The sequence below is a fragment of the Coffea arabica genome, chromosome 4c, assembly GCF_036785885.1.
Source record: "Coffea arabica cultivar ET-39 chromosome 4c, Coffea Arabica ET-39 HiFi, whole genome shotgun sequence".
Lineage (NCBI taxonomy): Eukaryota > Viridiplantae > Streptophyta > Magnoliopsida > Gentianales > Rubiaceae > Coffea > Coffea arabica.
The window spans coordinates 51,593,949-51,613,628 of NC_092316.1; the positions used below are offsets into that span (position 1 = coordinate 51,593,949).

At 34.3% G+C, this 19,680-nt stretch overlaps 1 protein-coding gene and 1 non-coding gene across 2 annotated transcripts; both read right to left on the reverse strand.

The window, feature by feature from the left end:
• Nucleotides 1-2,416: 2,416 nt before the first annotated feature.
• Nucleotides 2,417-7,591, reverse strand: LOC113738567 (LRR receptor-like serine/threonine-protein kinase FEI 2). Its single transcript, XM_027265807.2, has 13 exons — nt 7,181-7,591; nt 6,898-7,033; nt 6,699-6,770; nt 6,528-6,599; nt 6,352-6,423; nt 6,199-6,270; nt 6,026-6,097; nt 5,354-5,460; nt 4,834-5,007; nt 4,412-4,744; nt 3,245-3,499; nt 3,011-3,144; nt 2,417-2,877 (listed from the first exon to the last, which is right to left on the reverse strand). Exons 1-13 carry the CDS (start codon nt 7,266-7,268, stop codon nt 2,653-2,655), a joined length of 1,812 nt encoding a protein of 603 aa, XP_027121608.2. The 5' UTR covers nt 7,269-7,591; the 3' UTR covers nt 2,417-2,652.
• Nucleotides 7,592-11,601: 4,010 nt separating this feature from the next.
• Nucleotides 11,602-11,708, reverse strand: LOC113740514 (small nucleolar RNA R71). Its single transcript, XR_003460509.1, has one exon. It is a non-coding gene; the product is annotated as a small nucleolar RNA R71 (small nucleolar RNA).
• Between the last annotated feature and the right edge of the window lie 7,972 nt (nt 11,709-19,680).

The following is a 19,680-nucleotide window of genomic DNA, read 5'->3' on the forward strand; positions in this document are numbered from 1 at the left end:
GTGGGATCGTTCTGTGATGGTGATACCTGCAGAGAATGGACATGTAATAAATTGAATAAGACATATATAAAAGTTGAACATTAATCCAACCAAAAAAAAAAAATCCACACACATGATATTGACTTCGTCGGCGACTAACTTTTCTACCACACACATGACTAGATTGGACAGCACATTATGTGGCCCTTTGTCACTCTCTTCAACATTTGATCAGCATCAGACAACCATGTAAGTGGGGGGAGTTGAGGCAAGCACGGACGGTTGCTACCTGAAAATCGCATATTATATGCGGATTTTAATATTACGTATGGAATTTACAAAATTTTATCTTATGTTTGTAAGTTCTTGAAATTAAGTCACATTATGTGAAATTCAACAAAATCGACCCAAATGATTTTTCTGACAATCGTTTGGACTGGATGGGTAGGTACGTTGCTTAATCTTATGCTATCCAACAAAAGTTAGCATCATATAACCAACAATCATTTATATTTGGATTATTGGCCACCACCGTAGCCTTTAAGACTTAATGAGATAGAAGATCAAGGGTTTAAATTTTGCTTTCCACCACTTGCCATTATACTAGGCTACCACTTTAAGTGGCTTAATTTCATATGGGTGTATAAAAAAAACGCATCCGTCTAATCCGATAGTAGTTCAGTTCCCATCGGTTGTTCTTCAATGGCCCAATTGCACTCTCCTCCTTAGTATAATAGGTTAGAGTAGAAGTAAGAGTAGATCTAGCATCTAGGGTTTAAGTTAGCATCATATCATTGACGCGAGCATCAGGCTATATGCAATTTTTTTTTTTTTTTTTTTGGGAGACAGTATACAGGTTTTCTTTGCGTTTATCCTTTCTAATTTATAAAAGGGGAGAGTCCCTTATTTAGTGTTAATTCACTTGCCTATCAATAAAAGATTCAGAACTTACAATTTTTTTTTTAAAAAAGAAACAATTATTAATTTGCTGCTTTTTAGCATTACATTACATGCATGGTCTTGCAAATGAGAGAAGGTAGTTTTGGTTAAATTATGCTGCATAACAGGGGTAGGATCATCCCATTCACATCACAATCATTAGTTTAATGGTGACAAGGATACAATAATTGCCTTCTCACAATAATTGCCTTTTTTTAGAGTTTGAGTGGCTTATGTATTTCATTATCCAACATTTTCATTGGCTAATATTGGCCTGTGGACTTAATATATTATGATTTTTATACTAATAAATATAAATATATGACACATGAATAAAAAGTGAATTTAAAATTTGAAAAATGATGATGTAACGTTTATCTAAAATTACTTGTGTAAAAAAAAAAATCTTTATACTGATAGTGTATAAAAATTAATCCCTTCTTTCATTGATAGTTACTGCATTGCCAGCTCTCATCGATCTCAACTCACAATTGTTTAGCAAACTTCTTCGTTTTTCTTCACTTGATTATAGCCAAGGAAATTCTCTATTGCAGATCTTTGAGCCTATTACTTTTTCTTTTTTCAGTGGAATAGAAACACACACAAGAACATGTCTTCGACTGTCACACAAATGAAAATACTACAATATGCAAATGAATTGATGTATCTAAACAAGATAATTACCCTCAAGACATCATTAGAAGATTTTACTCCCTTGATTATGAGACATTCACAGAGGATATATCAAAGACATTATACCATGTGTACCATCCTGTCGATTTAGACTGGAGTAAAAATCATCACAGACATTGCTTATCGGGTGGTTTTGAGCTAGCCCATGCATTCATCACTATCAGAATTCAGAGTAGAATGTAGTTCAAAATGATCAAAAACTAGAGAATCATCAAAATTTGTTACTGATTGTGTACTTTTTTTGCAATTTCAAATTCATGTTGTTCTTCCTCCATCCTTGTTTGGATTGCATTTTTCTGAATTTTTTTGTAAAGAAATTACTGTAACGCTTTAATACATGTGAAATAAAAAAATAATTAAAAAACGTATTCAAGATTTTGAAAAATTACTATCCAAACAAGGACGCGCAGATAACAATAAAAGGAAAATGACAACATTGGTCATAAAAAATGGAACTGAAAACTAATTGAAATCTGTACATTAGCTACAAAATCTAGCATACTATGTACATGCTAAAATTTCACCGCATGTAGATAGATAATGATTTTCCACGCGCAGGCACTAAAACTATTTCACCATATTTAGAGCTCATACTAAAATGCATCATTGACAAATTTCTCATCGTTTTTGGGGCGCAAAGAATTCTGGTTTTCTTTCTATTAATGAATGTCACAAATGCTCCTTCCAGTTGCAGAAGGACTTAGCAACGGTTAGCACAATTGAAGGAAGATGATCAAATTATGAGCAGGAAAAGACGATTAGGTAAAAAAAAAAAAAAAAAAAAATAGCGTGTTGACACGACAAGCAGCTGTAGTCCAATCTGCACTTGCTGTCTGAAAAAATAATTGTATGGTGAGGTATACATCCGTACAAAAAACCAGCTATCAGATATCATCGAATAAGATTTCAAGAAGAATGCACAGAAACAGGTGCAACCCAAGTTGCAGACACACATTCGGAGAATAATGTACAGCCCCACATGGTGGGGTATGGAGAAATTTTACCAAAACCATACAAGTTTGATGCTGACAGTAAATACAGTTACGAGCAATCTGAATGGGATTCATAGAAATCACTCGGACAAGGTGACATGACCTCTTGCTCTAGATATTGCAGCACCTGTTGCATTGAAGGCCTGTCATCTGGATTTGCATCTGTGCACCTTGCCGCTATTTCTAAAACAGCTTCTACAGTCTCCGCATCTGCATTGGTGCACCTTCTATCTACTATATCCTCCATTCGATTCTCTTTTACCAATGTATTCATCTATAAATTTTCAGACCAAAATCAGTATAGCTGTTAAGGACATCGTGAATTGCAAGGAAAAGACCTGCATTCTTTGGCCTTTAAGATTGCAAAAGAATGCATTAAGCATACAAAAGAATGCTTCAGTGCATACCCAGCCGACAACATTCAGACCACGCTTTACAAAAGTTGGATCAGTAGGTCGTTTTCCAGTAACAAGCTCTAACAGCAACACTCCAAAGCTATAGATGTCAGATTTTTCAGTTGCTCTTCCATTCTGCAAGTACTCTGTTCGCCAAATCATGAACCAAATGTAAATGATATTCCTAGTACAAACGTTATATGCAGGTGAGACGAGAGTTCCATTCACATTTAGTATATGACTCACCTGGCGCCAAGTAACCAAATGTACCAGCGACCACAGTTGTGACATGAGCATCCTCATCTACCAAAAGCTTTGCAAGGCCGAAGTCGGAAACATGAGGATCCAGATTCTCATCAAGAAGTATGTTGCTGGACTTTATATCACGATGGATTATCTTAGGACTACAGTCATGGTGTAGGTATGCTATTCCCCTAGCAGACCCAAGGGCTATCTTCAAACGAGTACTCCAGTTCAGGGATCGGTCAAGTTGCCCATGTTCTGATGAAGAATCAATAAAGTAGTTAAGATTCCATCTTGGATAAGCATCACTAAACCAATCATAATACAGGGCTTTTGGTTTTAATCTTCCTTATCTCTTAAAGCATGAGCAATATGAAGATCAATTATCAGATTTTCCAGATAAATGTTAAAACATTTGATAGTCTGAAGACATTTTATCACAGATAACTGGGTGATAAATGCACAAGACTTCAGTCATTCTATGGAATGTTAGTGTGAGTAGTTAGAAGAATGCCATATTATTCCTCACCAGCAAGACTAGCAACATATTGTGCAAGGAAAAATAACAGTTAACCGAAGCATTTAATCAACTAAGGGACATAGATCATGGTTCATACTATTGGTTACCAGGTCGTGGCAGAAGCAATGGGGCATGGCTTGATGGTACATGTAAATGCAAAGAGGAGTTGAGAGGAAATCCATAGTGCATGAAGTGCTAAATGTGACTTTCTCCACATTGAAATTGTTGTTTTGTGATGACGATCATAGCATGCCCAAAAGCTAAGATAACACCAAACCAGAATGACAAGTATGATCAATATTTGATGACATTTTTCCTGCTCAAGAGAAGTTTAGAATATTGACACGGCTCTTACTTTGGTATTGCAAAATTCCAGGTTACATAAATAACTCATTCCTCGGCTAAAACATATAAACACCATGGAGAATGAAATTGTCACTTTATTCAGCAGTCAGACTATAAAATAGGTTATATGACAACTCCAATGAAAGAAAGGCAGATGATACGTTAGTGCTTAGATTACAGCACAAAAAACCACTAATAGTACATGAATTAGTGTCTGTGCAAAGTCCAATCATTATTCTCAAATTTAGCTTGTCAAAAATGTCAAGCAAATATGAAATTTTGTGGCCCCAGAAAGAGAAACATACCATGCAGAAAATCATCCAGACTGCCCATGGCCAGGTAGTCATAGATAAGAAGCTTCGCAGCAGGAAGTCTACAATAACCTCTCAGGTTAACCAGATTAATGTGCTTAATGCTGCCTAATATCTCCAACTCTCTTTCAAACACTTGGTCAGAACCTTCACGGCTACGATCAATCCTTTTAACAGCAAATGTACCACAATCATTCATAACCATTCGATAAACAGTGCCAAATCCTCCAGCACCAACAACATCTTCCGCATCCAGAGATTCAATCTTTTCTATCAGCTCACATGAAGGATATGGAAGATCCCCATGGAAAGTGATTAGCTTGGCACCTGTTTGAAAAAAGTAAAAAATGAAAAATCAAGAGCCATAGAAACAGATTGAAAGTAGAAATCACAAACATAAGAGACTTCAGGGTTACTTGGTTCTTGGTAAATTTGTTTTTTGACTTCTGTGTATCTTTTAGCAGCTCTTTCCTTCTTCGACAATAAGCGGACCCACAGAAAAGCAAGGAGCACAATGAGTACAAAGCCCATTGTAGACATTGCACCAATGACAACTCCTTTAATATAATGTGACGATCTTTTTGTAGGCGCTGTAAGGAACCAATTAAAGAAGACAATTATTATTTAGTAAAACAGCAAGGCATGAGAAAAATAGCATTGCCAAAAAAACTTCCACAACCATCAGAAATTGTAATCAATTCCATCCATAAAGTACAAAGCAGGGAGCACAATGAATACAAAGCCCATTGTAGAAGACATTGCACCATTGACGACTCCTTTAATATAATTTGATGATCTTTTTGTAGGCACAGTAAAGAACCGATTAAAAGAGACAAGTACTATTTAGTAAAACAGCTAGGGGTGAGGAAAATAACATTGCCAGAAAGCTTCCACAAACATCAAAAGTTATAATCAATTTCACTCAAAAATAGTTACCTCTTGCTTCATCACTTTCCGCTCGAGGCAGGACTGCAGGGAACCCAAGTGAGGTTCGACAAGGTTTTTGCACTTGTTGGCCACAAAGATCTAAATTACCAATAAACCTAGGAATAAGCATAACATATTCAGAATACCCCTCGAAAGAAGTAGTCGAAGAAATTGGTGCAGCCCCATTGATAATACAACCAAAAAAAAATTAATATCTAAGAGGAGTATTGCACTTCTATCTTTCTTTGAATTGTGTGCTTTAACACGTAAGGATAGTTCTTAGACATACAGCTAACCCGTTATGATATAAGCATAGATATAACAACCAAACTGAAAGTGCCAAAAGAACAATTATACTTTCATCAACTTTTAGGCACTTAGGTCTCATTTCTGATGATCAGAATCGGCCAAATGATCTAAATGATAATTTTTCTACAAAAAGTTCTATCGTATCACATATCAACAAAAGAACGTTTTTGGGCCAAATTCTTGATTGTTGATTTTTCTGTTTTGTCAGCAACTCACTCCCTACATTTAGGCAATCGTACAATGCTCCAACACTCATATGCCAATTTACTTCAATATCAATAGAATGGTTATGAAAATCCGAAGGTTTATATCTCACAACCAAATTTACCCTTGCACTAAAATCCAAATGACATTAATGGGAAGAAGACTTACGAATTGTTTCCAAAAGAGCTTAGAACTCCAACATTTGGTATTTCACCCGAGAAGAAATTTGTTGACAAGTTTCTGCAATAAATTGCATCAGGCATATTACTAGAGATAAACATTTTTATCTTTCAAACAAACTCAACTTACTACCCTATCCAGACTAGGCGTTGGCAACTTACAGAGAATGCAGACGTGTCAGGCGACCAAGAGAAGAAGGTATAGCACCCCTGAGTGAATTGCTTGACAAATCCCTAAATATCATTAACCAGCATCACTACCACAATTGAAACTAACCTCTTCATTATTGGGTAAAAGAAACACAAATGTCTTACAATATGGTCAGAAGAGATAGGTTCCCAATATTTGACGGAATTCCACCTTGAAGATAGTTACCTCTCAAGTACCTTAATCATGGAAATCACCCATGAGACTCACACTCCCAATATAACATAGGAAATGACAAATAAGAAATTCTAACACGTAAAAGAGATGGCCCAATGTCACTTACAGGGCTCTGAGATCAGAACAACTGGTAATCTCACTGGGGATAATACCATGTAGGCTGTTCTGGTGAAGTGCCCTGGTCAAGAGATGAGCTAATTATCCATAAGTGACTTATGGACCAAAATTAGTTGCAATTTACTGTCTTGATTAAGGACAGATATGTCATGGCACTTACAGTCTTTGCAATCTACTTAATCTACCAATGCTGGGAGATATAATCCCTCCAAGTTGCATATAGGGTAAATTTCTAAAAAATAGAAAACAAAAAGGATATTAGCCTTGTTCTCTGAAAAATCATAAGCGTTTGAAGAAACCTCAAGCAAAAGAAATGCAGTACAAAGAGCTTGCAAACGAAACAATAGAAAGTAACACACATAGAGATGACACTTTGGTCTTCAGGATGACAAGAAATGCCAGTCCATCTACATGGAGAAGCATCAGAAGCATTCCAGTTGCTCAGGTAGTTCTTGCTATCATTCAAACTGGTTTTGAACTCCAACAGTGCAATGCCTGAAACAAAAACGAGTCGCCAAAACAAAAACACATTAAAGATCCTTTCTGTAACCAAAAAAGGGCTTTAAATCCCACAAAGAGATTCAAACTTTAACACGAACATAAGTTGCTGAACCTGAAAACGGAAGGTAAAAGAAAAAATACCATCCGAATTGAGAGCCAAAGAGGCTTGGCTCAAAACTGCAGCTGTCAGTGCCGCTGAAAATGCCAAAATCAACACAACCCTTTTCATTTTTTGATCTAAAAGGGTTTTTTCCGGTTTGCCCTGGTATAGGTCACTGGTGTACTGCAGATTTTAGAATGTTAAATCCACCAACCAAACAAGAAGAGGAAAAACGGTTGAGTGGGACAGTGGGGCTTTAGTAAAGGTCTAGTCCTGTGATCATTATAGTTGCTTCAAATGAAAAATCCGTAATAATTCCAACTCAAGCATGAAGAAAGAGAAAATGGGCTTAAGCTAAAAGACTTTTGAGTCTTGAGTGAGAAGGAGACTACGCTTTGAAAGGATAGTAGTAGTGGCCAAGCCTAGAAAGTTGTGCATTGAGGTTGAAAGAGCCGTTGTCCAATGCCCACTGGAGGGATTCAAAGAAAGAAAGACAGAGACAGCTCTCATGCTCACTCTCTTGAGTGTCAGAACAAATTCAAACTCGCTATAATCAGAGGGAAAGTGGGAAACATATCTGAATTTTGAAAGGTTCAAAGAAATCTAGTGTGCAGCTGGCTGCTGACATTGGCGAGTGATGCTCAAATCCATAATATTATATGTGGTGGTGGGGATGGGGAGTTGGGACTGTTGCTTAGATTTTGGTTTTTTAAATGCCAAAAAGTGGGACTTTACACTGCCCGAGTCTGATAATTAATGCAATCTCAGAAGATTTCAATTCAATATGAGAATCCTTTGGAATGCATGTCCCACGGTCCCAGCAGCAGTAGTGTTTTGTTTGGACAGCCAAATTATGCCAAATAAATATTTTACTTGTATTATAAATATATTTTTTTATATTTTTAATTATATTTTTATCTCACATACATTACATCACAAAAAAATATTACAGTAATTATTTCAAATAATATTTTAAATAATATTCTATCCAAACAAATTCAACCGGTTAACTCGATCGAAGTGGGTCGGGTTAATTGGGGTTGGTTGACTTCTTTTTTTTTTTGGAAAATGATAGGAGATTTTATTAAGGACAAAGGCATTATACACTTAATGAGTAAGGATTTGATATGAGCTATACCAAAGTGTACCAAAACACCGAAGATCTAGGGTTTCGTTTGAATTATTTTTAGGGTTATTTTTGAAATAATTTATTGTAGCAATATATATGAAAAACTTTTATTGTAAATATTTTTTATAATATTTTTGGAGGAATTTTTAGAATATATTTTAAAATATCTTTTAAAATTAAAATATTTCTAAAATACTTTTTAAAAATTAATACTACTACTCACAACCACCACCCCCACCTACCATTGCCACCACTCCTTCCCTCCTCTTTTCTTCTCTCCCTCACTCTTCCTCCTCCTCCTCCCTCTTCCCCTTTCCTCTTCCTCCTCCCCTTTCCTTCCCACCCCATCTCCCGACTCTCTCCTCCCCTTCTCAATCTAGCCACGACCAGATCGTGAGGCGAAAGGAAAGAGAGGGTTGAGGGGTGGAAAGGACGGAGAAGGGAGCAGAAAGAGGGAAACGGAAGAGAGAAGGAGGGAGACGAGGAAAAAGGATGGGGTGGTGGTGGTAGTGGTGATAAGTGGAAAATATTGTAGAATTTATTTATTTTTTAAAATTTTTTTGTGTATATTTGTAAGTTATTTTTGATATATTATATGAATGAAATGTTTTTTGAGTTACTTTTATTTGTGTATTACTGTTGTATTTGAAAAACTAATTTTTAAAAAATAGGTCAATCCAAACAAAGCACTAGGAATTCCTTGTCAAACGTTATGTTTTGAGCAAGTTTGCTCAATTTGTTACTTAGTCTATTATGTTCAGCATTTGGACAATCAAATGAAACTTTTCCTAAACATTGAGCTAAAATCCTCGATGTCTTTCAGGTGTGCAAAAATTTTGATGTCACTTGAGGATGGTTTTTTGAAAATTGTTGATTGATCTTCTAGGGTTGGTTGATTTGAATATTGTTGATTTTGAAAATCAATATAGGGATGACAAGGGGTAAGGTATCCAATAAAAAAAATACTTTTACTAAATTCTTACCGACTTAGATTAAATCTCTTACTAAATTCTGATGAGTAATTCTATGAGTTTAAATTCCATTATCAAACCTGTTTGTTTGCTAGTGGATTCAAGTTAACCATTTGGCTTACACAATCTCGAAACTTTTGTGGAGTACGTAAATAAAGTGTCATCTCAAGGATGAAGTGCAAATGGTCAGAATGAAATAAGACTAATTGATATGTTGCAATTTTATCATTTATTTTATTATTAATTTCCCCTATTACCTGACCTGATGTAGATTAATTGTTAGATTTTACTCACTTTTGGCAATTTACATTTATTTCAGGGAGTATAACAAAAATACCATAACAAGTATCAATTTGGCAATCATCAGGAAAGAATCAAGTAGCAGGGGCATTTTTGGAACATCAAGACGCGACCCCTTTTTGATAATTTGGCGGAATACAGCATGGAAAAAAGGACAAAAAGGCTGAAGTCTTTTATTTGGCTGGGGGGGCCACCGCACAGGAGCCAAGCATTAGAGTAGCTAGGTATTATATAGAAAAAAGGCGCAGAGAACTGGCACTACTTTGATGGCTTAGCCTTTGACTTTTCTTTTTTGTTTAGCTCCTAGTAGTTTTCTTTTCATTCCTCGGATGTCAGGAGCAATTAGGAGATTCAATCATTCCCTGTAACTTTCGCTTTCCTTTCATTTGTTCGGATGAATTGGACTTTCCCAAACGCAGACAATGGCCGCGACTTTTGCTTCAATTTTGTATGGGTTTTTCGCATCAAATATGAGCTAATTTCCTCACTCTAGTCAAGGAACAACGGAGGCTTTGGTTTGTCTAAAAATTATGAGATCGATTTAATTTTATCTTTTCCTATTATTTATTGGTATTCGCATATTTCTTGATTGCGGTATTTATGATTATTTAATTAATTGATTGTCTTGGATCCGGGTAATTAGTTAACTTAATAATCTATTATCAATTAGGACATTAAATCCATTATTGTTTAATTGCCTTGAAATAGTGGCAACTGGTATGATTAGTTTTGTATCAAGGGGGTACGCGGGCTAATATGAAATAACCCTGGTAGTGCGTTATTTTGTTAGAATAGAGCTCCTCTAATACGTAAGACAATTGGGGAATTAAATCTTATGGGCGTACCTAAGATTATTTCTCAATTAGAATAGTAATTAACGGACATACCTTAATCACAAACACAGTAAGGAGGGGTTGACTATCATCACCTATTTGGCAATTATAACCTATTTATTAATAAATAATTGAAATTGCCTGTGCATTGAAGATCAATTAGGTGAACTATTATTGAAGTTATTTCTTGGCTAGACCTTTAATTATTGTTATTCTAATTTTAGTGAATTGTCATTTAATTTTTAGTTGGCTATTTTATTTTTAGTTAAATTGTTTTAATTGTCACCATTTATACAAAACACCTCCTATGTTATTTTGGATTTCTAAAGAGACAAATACTCCAATCTCTGAGGATACGACTCTACTTGCCCTGTTTACAAATTAATAATTATTTGTGTAAAAGTCATCCCATTCGGGTATATCGGATTAAACAAACTCTTCGGGAATAGGGTGAATCAAATAACTCATTGCACACCTAGAATCCCTACTCCAGTATTTGAAATCGGGTTTTGGCTATTTTAATTGACAATTAGGTTTATTTTTATTATTGTACAAGTATCGACAAACCTGTCAATTTTTAGCTCCGTTGCCGAGCACTGGTGTTAGTTATTTGTTTCTTTTTAAATTCATTTTTGTTATAATTTTCTGATGCTTTTCGAGTGTATGCCTCGTTTTTCTCGTACAGGTGAATTAATTTTCGACCCCGAGGTAGAGAAGACAGCGCGTAAAACAAGAAAAGAAACCAGACAATTTAGAGAAGAGCACTCTAATGCAACATCTCAGAAACTTGAGTCAGAAGTTGAACCAACAGATTCGTTGAGTGATTCTTCGAGTGATTCAGAGCGAGAAGAAGTCACTATAGCGAATGCACGGACATTAAGGAAGTTGGCTACTTCTGATTTAAATCAGCAACCTTTATACATTACTTTTTCATATTTAAATGATAACACATCTTTTGAGTTAAATCTGGTCTAATTCATCTTGTGCCATCTTTTTATGGTTTACCAGATGAGGAGCCTTATAAGTATTTGCAGGAGTTTGATATCGTGTGCAATAGTATGAAGCCTCCGAGAATCACAGAAGAACAGATAAAAATGAGGGCATTCCCATTCTCCTTGAAAGACTCTGCAAAAGACTGGTTGTACTACCTACCACCAAGTAATATCACCACGTGAGACCAGTTGAAGAAAAAGTTCACAAACAAGTATTTTTCCGCGTCTCGAGTTGCAAGTCTAAGAAATGAGATCTGTGGTATCAAGTAGCACTCAGGGGAGTCGCTTTATGATTACTGGGAGCGATTCAAGAAGTTGTGCATCAAGTGCCCCTAGCACCAAATAAGTGAGCAGTTGTTCATACAATATTTTTACAAGGGGCTACTCTTTAGAAACAGAAGTATGATTGATGCTGCGAGTGGAGGGGCACTGGTGAACAAATCCCCTCAAGCAGCGTGGGAACTAATTGAGGGAATGGCTGAGAATTCGCAACAGTTTGGTACGAAAGAGGATGTCCCGATATGCAAAATAAATGAGGTAGAGACATCTTCTATCTAGTAGCAGTTGACTGAGTTAATGTCGTTTGTTAGGCAACTGATTGTAGGAAATGCATCACAAGCCAAGGTGTATGGGATTTGTACTGGTATGGGTCATTCTACGGAGATGTACCCACTGATTCAAGAAGAAAGTACGGAGCAAGTGAACATGACTGATCACGCGCCCACGCCAAGAAAGCCCTATGATCTATACTCAAATACGTATAATCTCGGCTGGAGAGATCACCCCAATTTCAACTATGAAGGATTTAGGCAGCCCAATTTTGCACCAAATAAGTAGCAAATGTACCAATAATAGTGCCAACCTAGTCCGCCATCACCCCCTTCAAACTCAAGTGCGTCTATGAAAGAGATGATGAAACAATTAATTGCTAATCAACAAAAGATGGATTCTGACATACAAAGTATGAGGAATCAACTGGACCAGATACAAGAAATGCAAAATCAGATGAGTCAGATAGCAGTGGCAATCAACCGCCTAGAATCCCAAGTTTGTGAAAAATTATCGTCTCAACCTGAATTGAACCTGAAGAATGTAAGTGTAATAACCTTAAGGAGTGAGAAGGAAATTCAGGGGTCTGAACTCGTGACTCTAAAGGACAAGGACGAAGAGAAGATTGAGAAAGAATTTAAGGCAGAAAACACAAGCAGCAAAAGCCCAGTGGTACTCCTTGACCCGATCAAAGACGTTAAAACTAATCATCCTCCATTTCCTAGCAGGTTGGAGAAGTCGAAGAAGCAGGACAAGGAGAAAGAGATCTTAGAGGTGTTTCGCAAGGTAGAGATTAATATCCCTCTGCTAGACGCAATCAAACAAGTGCCAAAGTATGCAAAATTTTTGAGAAATTTATGCATCAATCGAAGAAGGTTGAGGGGAGATAAAAGGGTCATCGTGGGGGAGAATGTGTCAGCGGTTCTACAAAGAAAACTCCCACCGAAGTGTGGGGATTCAGGTATGTTCACTATCCCCTGTAGGATAGGCAACACTTTGATTAGGAAAGCCATGCTAGACTTAGGGGCATCGATTAATATAATGTCTAAATCTATCTATACTTCTCTGAATGTAGGTCCATTAAAAGAAATTGGGATAATAATTCAGTTAGCTGACCAAACCAATGCATACCCTGATGGTTGGTTGAGGATGTTGGTCAAAATTAATAATTTGGCATTCCCAACTGACTTTTATGTACTTGACATGGATGATGATCATTCCCCTGACCCCTCACCTTTGCTACTAGGTAGACCCTTTTGAACACAGCACAGACAAAAATTGATGTTAATAAGGGCACCTTGTTCATGAAATTTTATGAAAAAATAGTCCATTTTAATATTTTTGATACAATGGAATATCATGTTAACTCTCACTTTGTATTTGCTATTTATGCTATTAATCTCTCTGTGCAAGAACTTTCTGAATTTGCTTATAGGGATAAATTCGAAGTTGCTGCGAGCAAGTATCAAGAGATGAAAGCAGTTTATGAGGTGAAAATAAATACAAAATTATGAAAGAAGGCTGCACTCAATGGTTATTTGGATCCCAGAGGATAGCCACCGATTACAAGAAAAATTGAATTACATCCAGATTGAAGAGTGGTGTTTAATGTCTAACCAAAGACATTAAAGAGAGTCGCTCATTGGGAGGCAACTCAATTTCTTTTAGTTGTTTGTTCGGTTTTGTTTGACAGTTTAAATATGTTTTCCTTGAATTTGACTGATTTTGAGTTTCAATTTTCGTTTTGATGATTCGTAGGTGTCTCTCCGACATGAAGCGCTCGCATCAAGCCGTATAGAGAGCTCATGGTCAGAAGGGTTCCTGCCCTCATGACGTACTCGCGTCAAGTCATATGGAGAGCTCATCGTCAGACGGATTTTTACCTTTTTGACGTGCCCACGTCACGTTCGCGGGAAAAGTAAGAGGACACTTGGTTGAAGCTTAGGAATTGGAATTGTAATTGGAATCATACAAAAAAACTTAGTATGATTTTTGAACAAAGGTATGATTACAAATGGGGGTGTTGGGTAAATATTGATAAGAATTGGGTATCAAATTTAATAATCAATTTTTGACCTTTAATTTCTTTTTTCTTTTCATATCTTTTTTCTTTTTCGTTCAAATGCTTATCCCATATACCCATCAACTATATATATATATATATATATATATATATATATATATATATATATTCATATATAAATATTAATTTTCTGTTTAAAATATATTTATAAATATATTTATATTTATATAAATAAATAAATATATTTAAATAAATTTATAAATATATTTATTTCAATTTTGTTTTATAATATGTATATTAATATATATTAATATGTATATTTTAATTTATATATTTCAATTATGTATATTATATATATAAATTACATTAATATTAATATGTATATTTCAATTATGTATATTATATATATATATATATATAAATTATAGTAATACTAATATGTATATTTCAATTATGTATATTATATATTATATCAATTGAAATAAATAATATATATTTATATATAAATATTTTTGTTTAAAATATATTTATAAATTTATTTATATTTATATTTATACAAATATATAAATATATTTATTTATATATATTTTTATAAATATATAAATATATTTATTTCAATTTTGTTTTATAATATGTATATTGACATATATTAATATGTATATTTCAATTAATATTTATATTTTATTATATATATAAATTATATTAATATTAATATGTATATTAGATATATTATATCAATTGAAATAAATATATATATATATTTATATATATAAGTATAAATAGTTATAAATATATATTTATAAATATATTTTAATATATTTTAATATACATATTATAAAACAAAATTGAAATAAAAAATATTATATACATAAATAAATAAATGTTAATATATAGAAAAACAGAGCCGGTATATATTTTTAAAAAATCCCAAAAATATTTTTTTTAAGATTTTGGAATCAAATATGGGACTCATCAACACCCTTTTAATCTACTTGGGTATTGAGATTGGCTGATTTTTCATAAGTCATTCCAAAATTTCAAAATCTATACCCATTAGCCAAGCAACAATTTTGGGGCTCAATCCAATTCTTGATTCTTATACCCTCCAACCAAGCACCCCCTAAGTATTTAAAACTCGAAAACAGTTTTCGATTTCCTGTTATTCTCTAATTTTGAATTTCGAAAATAAGTTTTGTTCATAATAATATTATTAAAAAAATAAATAATTAATTAAATAAAAAAAATTTAATTACAAAAAAAAAAACTTTCTGTTTAGCTATAACTTTTGCTTTCCAAAATTAGAATTTACAAAAATCTAAAATAAAAAAATGAAAAAAACTATTTTTTCTGTTTTTCTTTTCTTTTCTTCCTTTTCTTTCTTTATTTTTCTTTCTTCTCCCATGTTTCTTCTCTTGTTCGACCAAAACCCGCTACCCGCCGTCAATTCCACCTCGCTCACAGCGCTGCCGTCCTCCCCTCTCCGCGCGCCGCCGTTGCGCGCCTCTCGACCTCAGTCTCTCTCTCTCTCTCTGTCCTGCACCTCCACCCCCAGGGGTTGCTGAATGGCAATAACTCTGGACGCAGGTTCAAAATTTGGAGGCTCGGATGACCAACATCGAGGCTAACGCGCATAGCATGGTGCAGAATTTGGCTACATTCATGCATCATACGGGTCTTACGTCTCAATTTGGTTATCACTCACCACTTTGACCGAATTCAAGAAAGTTTTGTTGCCCTTTCTCCTACTTTTGATGTTTATTTGCTACATTGAGGGCAATGTATCGTTTAGGTGTAGATGGGAGATTAGTTGTGGTGCTAGTTTTACTAGTTTTTAGTTTCTATTTTTTTTTCTTTATTTTTAGTTAGTTATTTGTCTATCTTTCATTCATTCTCTTTCTTTCTTTTTAGTGCTTAGCTCTAATGTGAATACCAAGTTTAATGTTAGGTTATTGACTCTAATTCTACTATTGCCAAGTTTTAATAATAAAAGTGTAACTAGTTAATGTGGTTGAACCCAAGAATATCTCTTTGGTAAATATCGGTGATTATTTGACTTTTCTAATTTTTGGTTAACTTTTCTAGGCACTGGAAATGATTGTTAGCATTTTCATGTGAATTGATCCAGTGATTAACTTTAATTCTCCATGTTTGAAAAAAATGAGGCTAGCTGCTTTTTCTTTGTGATATTGTGAGATATTGTGTTATCTGGCTGTGAAATAAAGTTGACTGTACTCCGCTATTTGTTACTACTGAGTAACCGGGGATCTTCACATAAAGTATCAATTTTTGTGTCAAAAAATAGTAATTTTTATGAGTACGTGGTCGTGTAGCGATAGGATCTGAGTAACCAGGCTCCTTCATCTGGCAAATGTTGGAGTTCGGGTCAAAAGACTCCGATGGTTAGAGATTAAGTTTTTTGTGCTATTGAAAAAAAAGAAAAAATAAATAAATAACGAAAAAAAGAAGTGAAAGTTGTGTTAGTATGTGATAAAAGTTAGCTTGCCGATTAATGGATTTAATGTTGAGATTTTGGTTAATAATTGGACCATTTGCTGATAAATATTGTGTGTCATTCCTTTTTCTTAAATTAGTTAACCTAGAATTGAGAAGTTTGTGGTTTAGAAGCTAATCGGGGTGATGTTTCTTGGGTATTGATCACTGATGCTTGATACATGTTTTTTTTGGTATCTTGGCAATATGGTAGATGGAGCAATGACCATTGTCAAATATTGGTGCTTGTCTGCTGTTCTCATGGTTGAGGGCAAGCATGATTTAGGTGCAGAAAAAATTGATAGGTTGCAATTTTATCATTTATTTTATTATTAATTTCCCTTATTACCTAACCTGATATGGATTAATTGTTAAATTCTACTCACTTTTGACAATTGGTATTTATTTCAAGAAATAGAACGAAAATATCATAACAAGTGCCAATTTGGTAATCATCAGGAAAGAGTTCAAGTAGCAGGAGCATTTTTGGAACATCAAGATGCGATCCTTTTTTGGTAATTTGGCGGAAAACAGCATGGAAAAAAGGACGAAAAGGCTGAAGTCTTCTATTCGGCTGGGAGGGCCGCTGCATAGGAGCCAAGCATTAGAGTAGCTAGGTATTAGATAGAAAAAAGGCGTAGAGAACTAGCACTACTTTGATGGCTTAGCCTTTAACTTTTCTTGGGCTTTCCCAAACGCAGACGAATTGATAAGTTATAATTTTATCATTTATTTCTCGTATTACCTGATTTGATGTAGATTAATTATTAGATTCTACTCACTTTTGGCAATTTACATTTATTTCATGGAGTAGAACGAAAATACAATAACAAGTGCCAATTTGGCAATCATCAGCAAAGAGTTCAAGTAGCAGGGGCATTTTTTGAACATCAAGACGTGACCCCTTTTTGATAATTTGGCGGAAGACAGCATGGAAAAAAGGACAAAAAGGCTGAAGTCTTCTATTCGGCTAGGGGGGCCGCCGCACAGGAGCCAAGCATTAGAGTAGTTAGGTATTAGATAGAAAAAAGGTGCAGAGAACTAGCACTACTTTGATGGCTTAGCCTTTGACTTTTCTTTTTTGTTTAGCTCCTAGTAGTTTTCTTTTCATTCCTCGGATGTCAGGAGCAATTAGGAGATTCAATCATTCTCTGTAACTTTCATTTTCCTTTTATTTGTTTGGATGAATTGGGCTTTCCCAAACGCAGACAATGGCCGCGACTTTTGCTTCAATTTTGTATGGGTTTTTCGCATCAAATATGAGCTAATTTCCTCACTCTAGTCAAGGAACAACAGAAGCTTTGGTTTGTCTAAAAATTGTGAAATCGATTTAATTTTATCTTTTCTTATTATTTATTGGTATTCGCATATTTCTTTATTGCGGTACTTATGATTATTTAATTAATTGATTGTCTTGAATCCAGATAATTAGTTAACTTGATAATCTATTATCAATTAGGGCATTAAATTCATAATTGTTTTATTGTCTTGAAATAGTGACAACTGGTATAATTAGTTTTGTATCAGGGGGATACGCAGGCTAATATGAAATAACCATGGTAGTGCATTATTTTGTTAGAATAGAACTTCTCTAATACGTAAGGCAATAGGGGAATTAAATCTTATGGGCGTACCTAAAATTATTTTTCAATTAGAGTAGTGATTAAAGAGTGTACCTTAATCACCGACACATTAAGGAGGGGTTGACTGTTATCACCTGTTTGGCAGTTATAACCTATTTATTAACAAAAAATTGGAATTGCCTGTGCATCGATGATCAATTAGGTGAACCATTGCTGAAATTATTTTTTGGCTAGACCTTTAATTATTGTTACTCTAATTTTAATGAATTGTCATTTAATTTTTAGTTGGCTATTTTATATTTAGTTAAATTGTTTTAATTGTCACCATTTATACAAAAACACTCCCCTATGTTATTTTGGATTTCTAAAGAGACAAATACCCCAATCCCTGAAGATACGATCCTACTTGCCCTGTTTATAAATTAATAATTATCTGTGTAAAAGTCATTCCATTCGGGTGTATCGGATCAAGCAAACTCTTTGGGAATAGGGTGAATCAAGTAACTCATTGCACACCTAGAGTCCCTACTCCAGTATTAGGAATCGGGTTTTGGCTATTTTAATTGACAATTAGATTTATTTTTATTATTATACAAGCATCGACAACTTGTCACTAATCAAAGAATTCAAGAATCCCTTAGAAGTTGAAATGGCAAACTCTTTCGACTAAACTCAGATGATGAACTCAAGGACATTTTATTAGAACCTACAAATCAGACAACAATGAAGGTACGGACGAGAGTGTTGATCTCATGAATTGATCACAAACATCCATAATGGCTAGCCTATACAAACATACACACACTATCACAGATCCACATACTATATTTTTGATGTATTAAATATCCGGTGTCCGATTTTTAATGACCTCTTACTAGATTTTATTAGTTTATCAATTCTAAATTCTGATTAAAAAAAAAAACCCATCAGTGTTATGAAACAACTAAAATGTGGATGTCCCTTTGTATTTTCAAGAGCATTAATTCATGATTTATGGCTACATTATGTATAGAAGTTACAATCCACAAATCTATTCATGTAGTGGAAGAACCGTTTCATAAGTTTCTTCATATTCTTGTAGTAGTGGGTGTTTAATAGGATTAATGTATCTTTAATCTTGTAGTACCTATATATAGAGGTACATTGACACCCTTTGGGAATGACTTTTTGTATTAGTTGAAATATAAGAATATCATTCTCCATTTCTCTACATCTTTCTCTAATATCTCCAATTATACTATAGTAATTTATTAGTTTTACAACACGTTATCAGTACGAGTTTCTACTTTTAAGCAAAAGGTGAAAACGGAGGCTCTGCCTTGAACAAAAGTGAAACACAAGATTTTGCCAAAATTCTGCTTACATTTCTTCAAGTAACTTCTGAGGTAAATTTCTGACCCATAAACTTATTTCAATTTTTTATGGCTAATATTTGAATTATCGCAAAATACAAGTATCTACTGTTGAGCAACCACTAAACACAAACATATATTGTTTGACATCTTTGAGGTAATATTTCTCCTTTTAATTCTACTTATTTATCTTTATAATTATTTGTTATAAATATTTATATTCTGATGCATTGAGTTTTAGAGATGCTATTATAGAAAATCAATTATATTTGAGAATTCACTTGTCCTTTGAAATACTTAAAGAAAAAGATTCGATCAC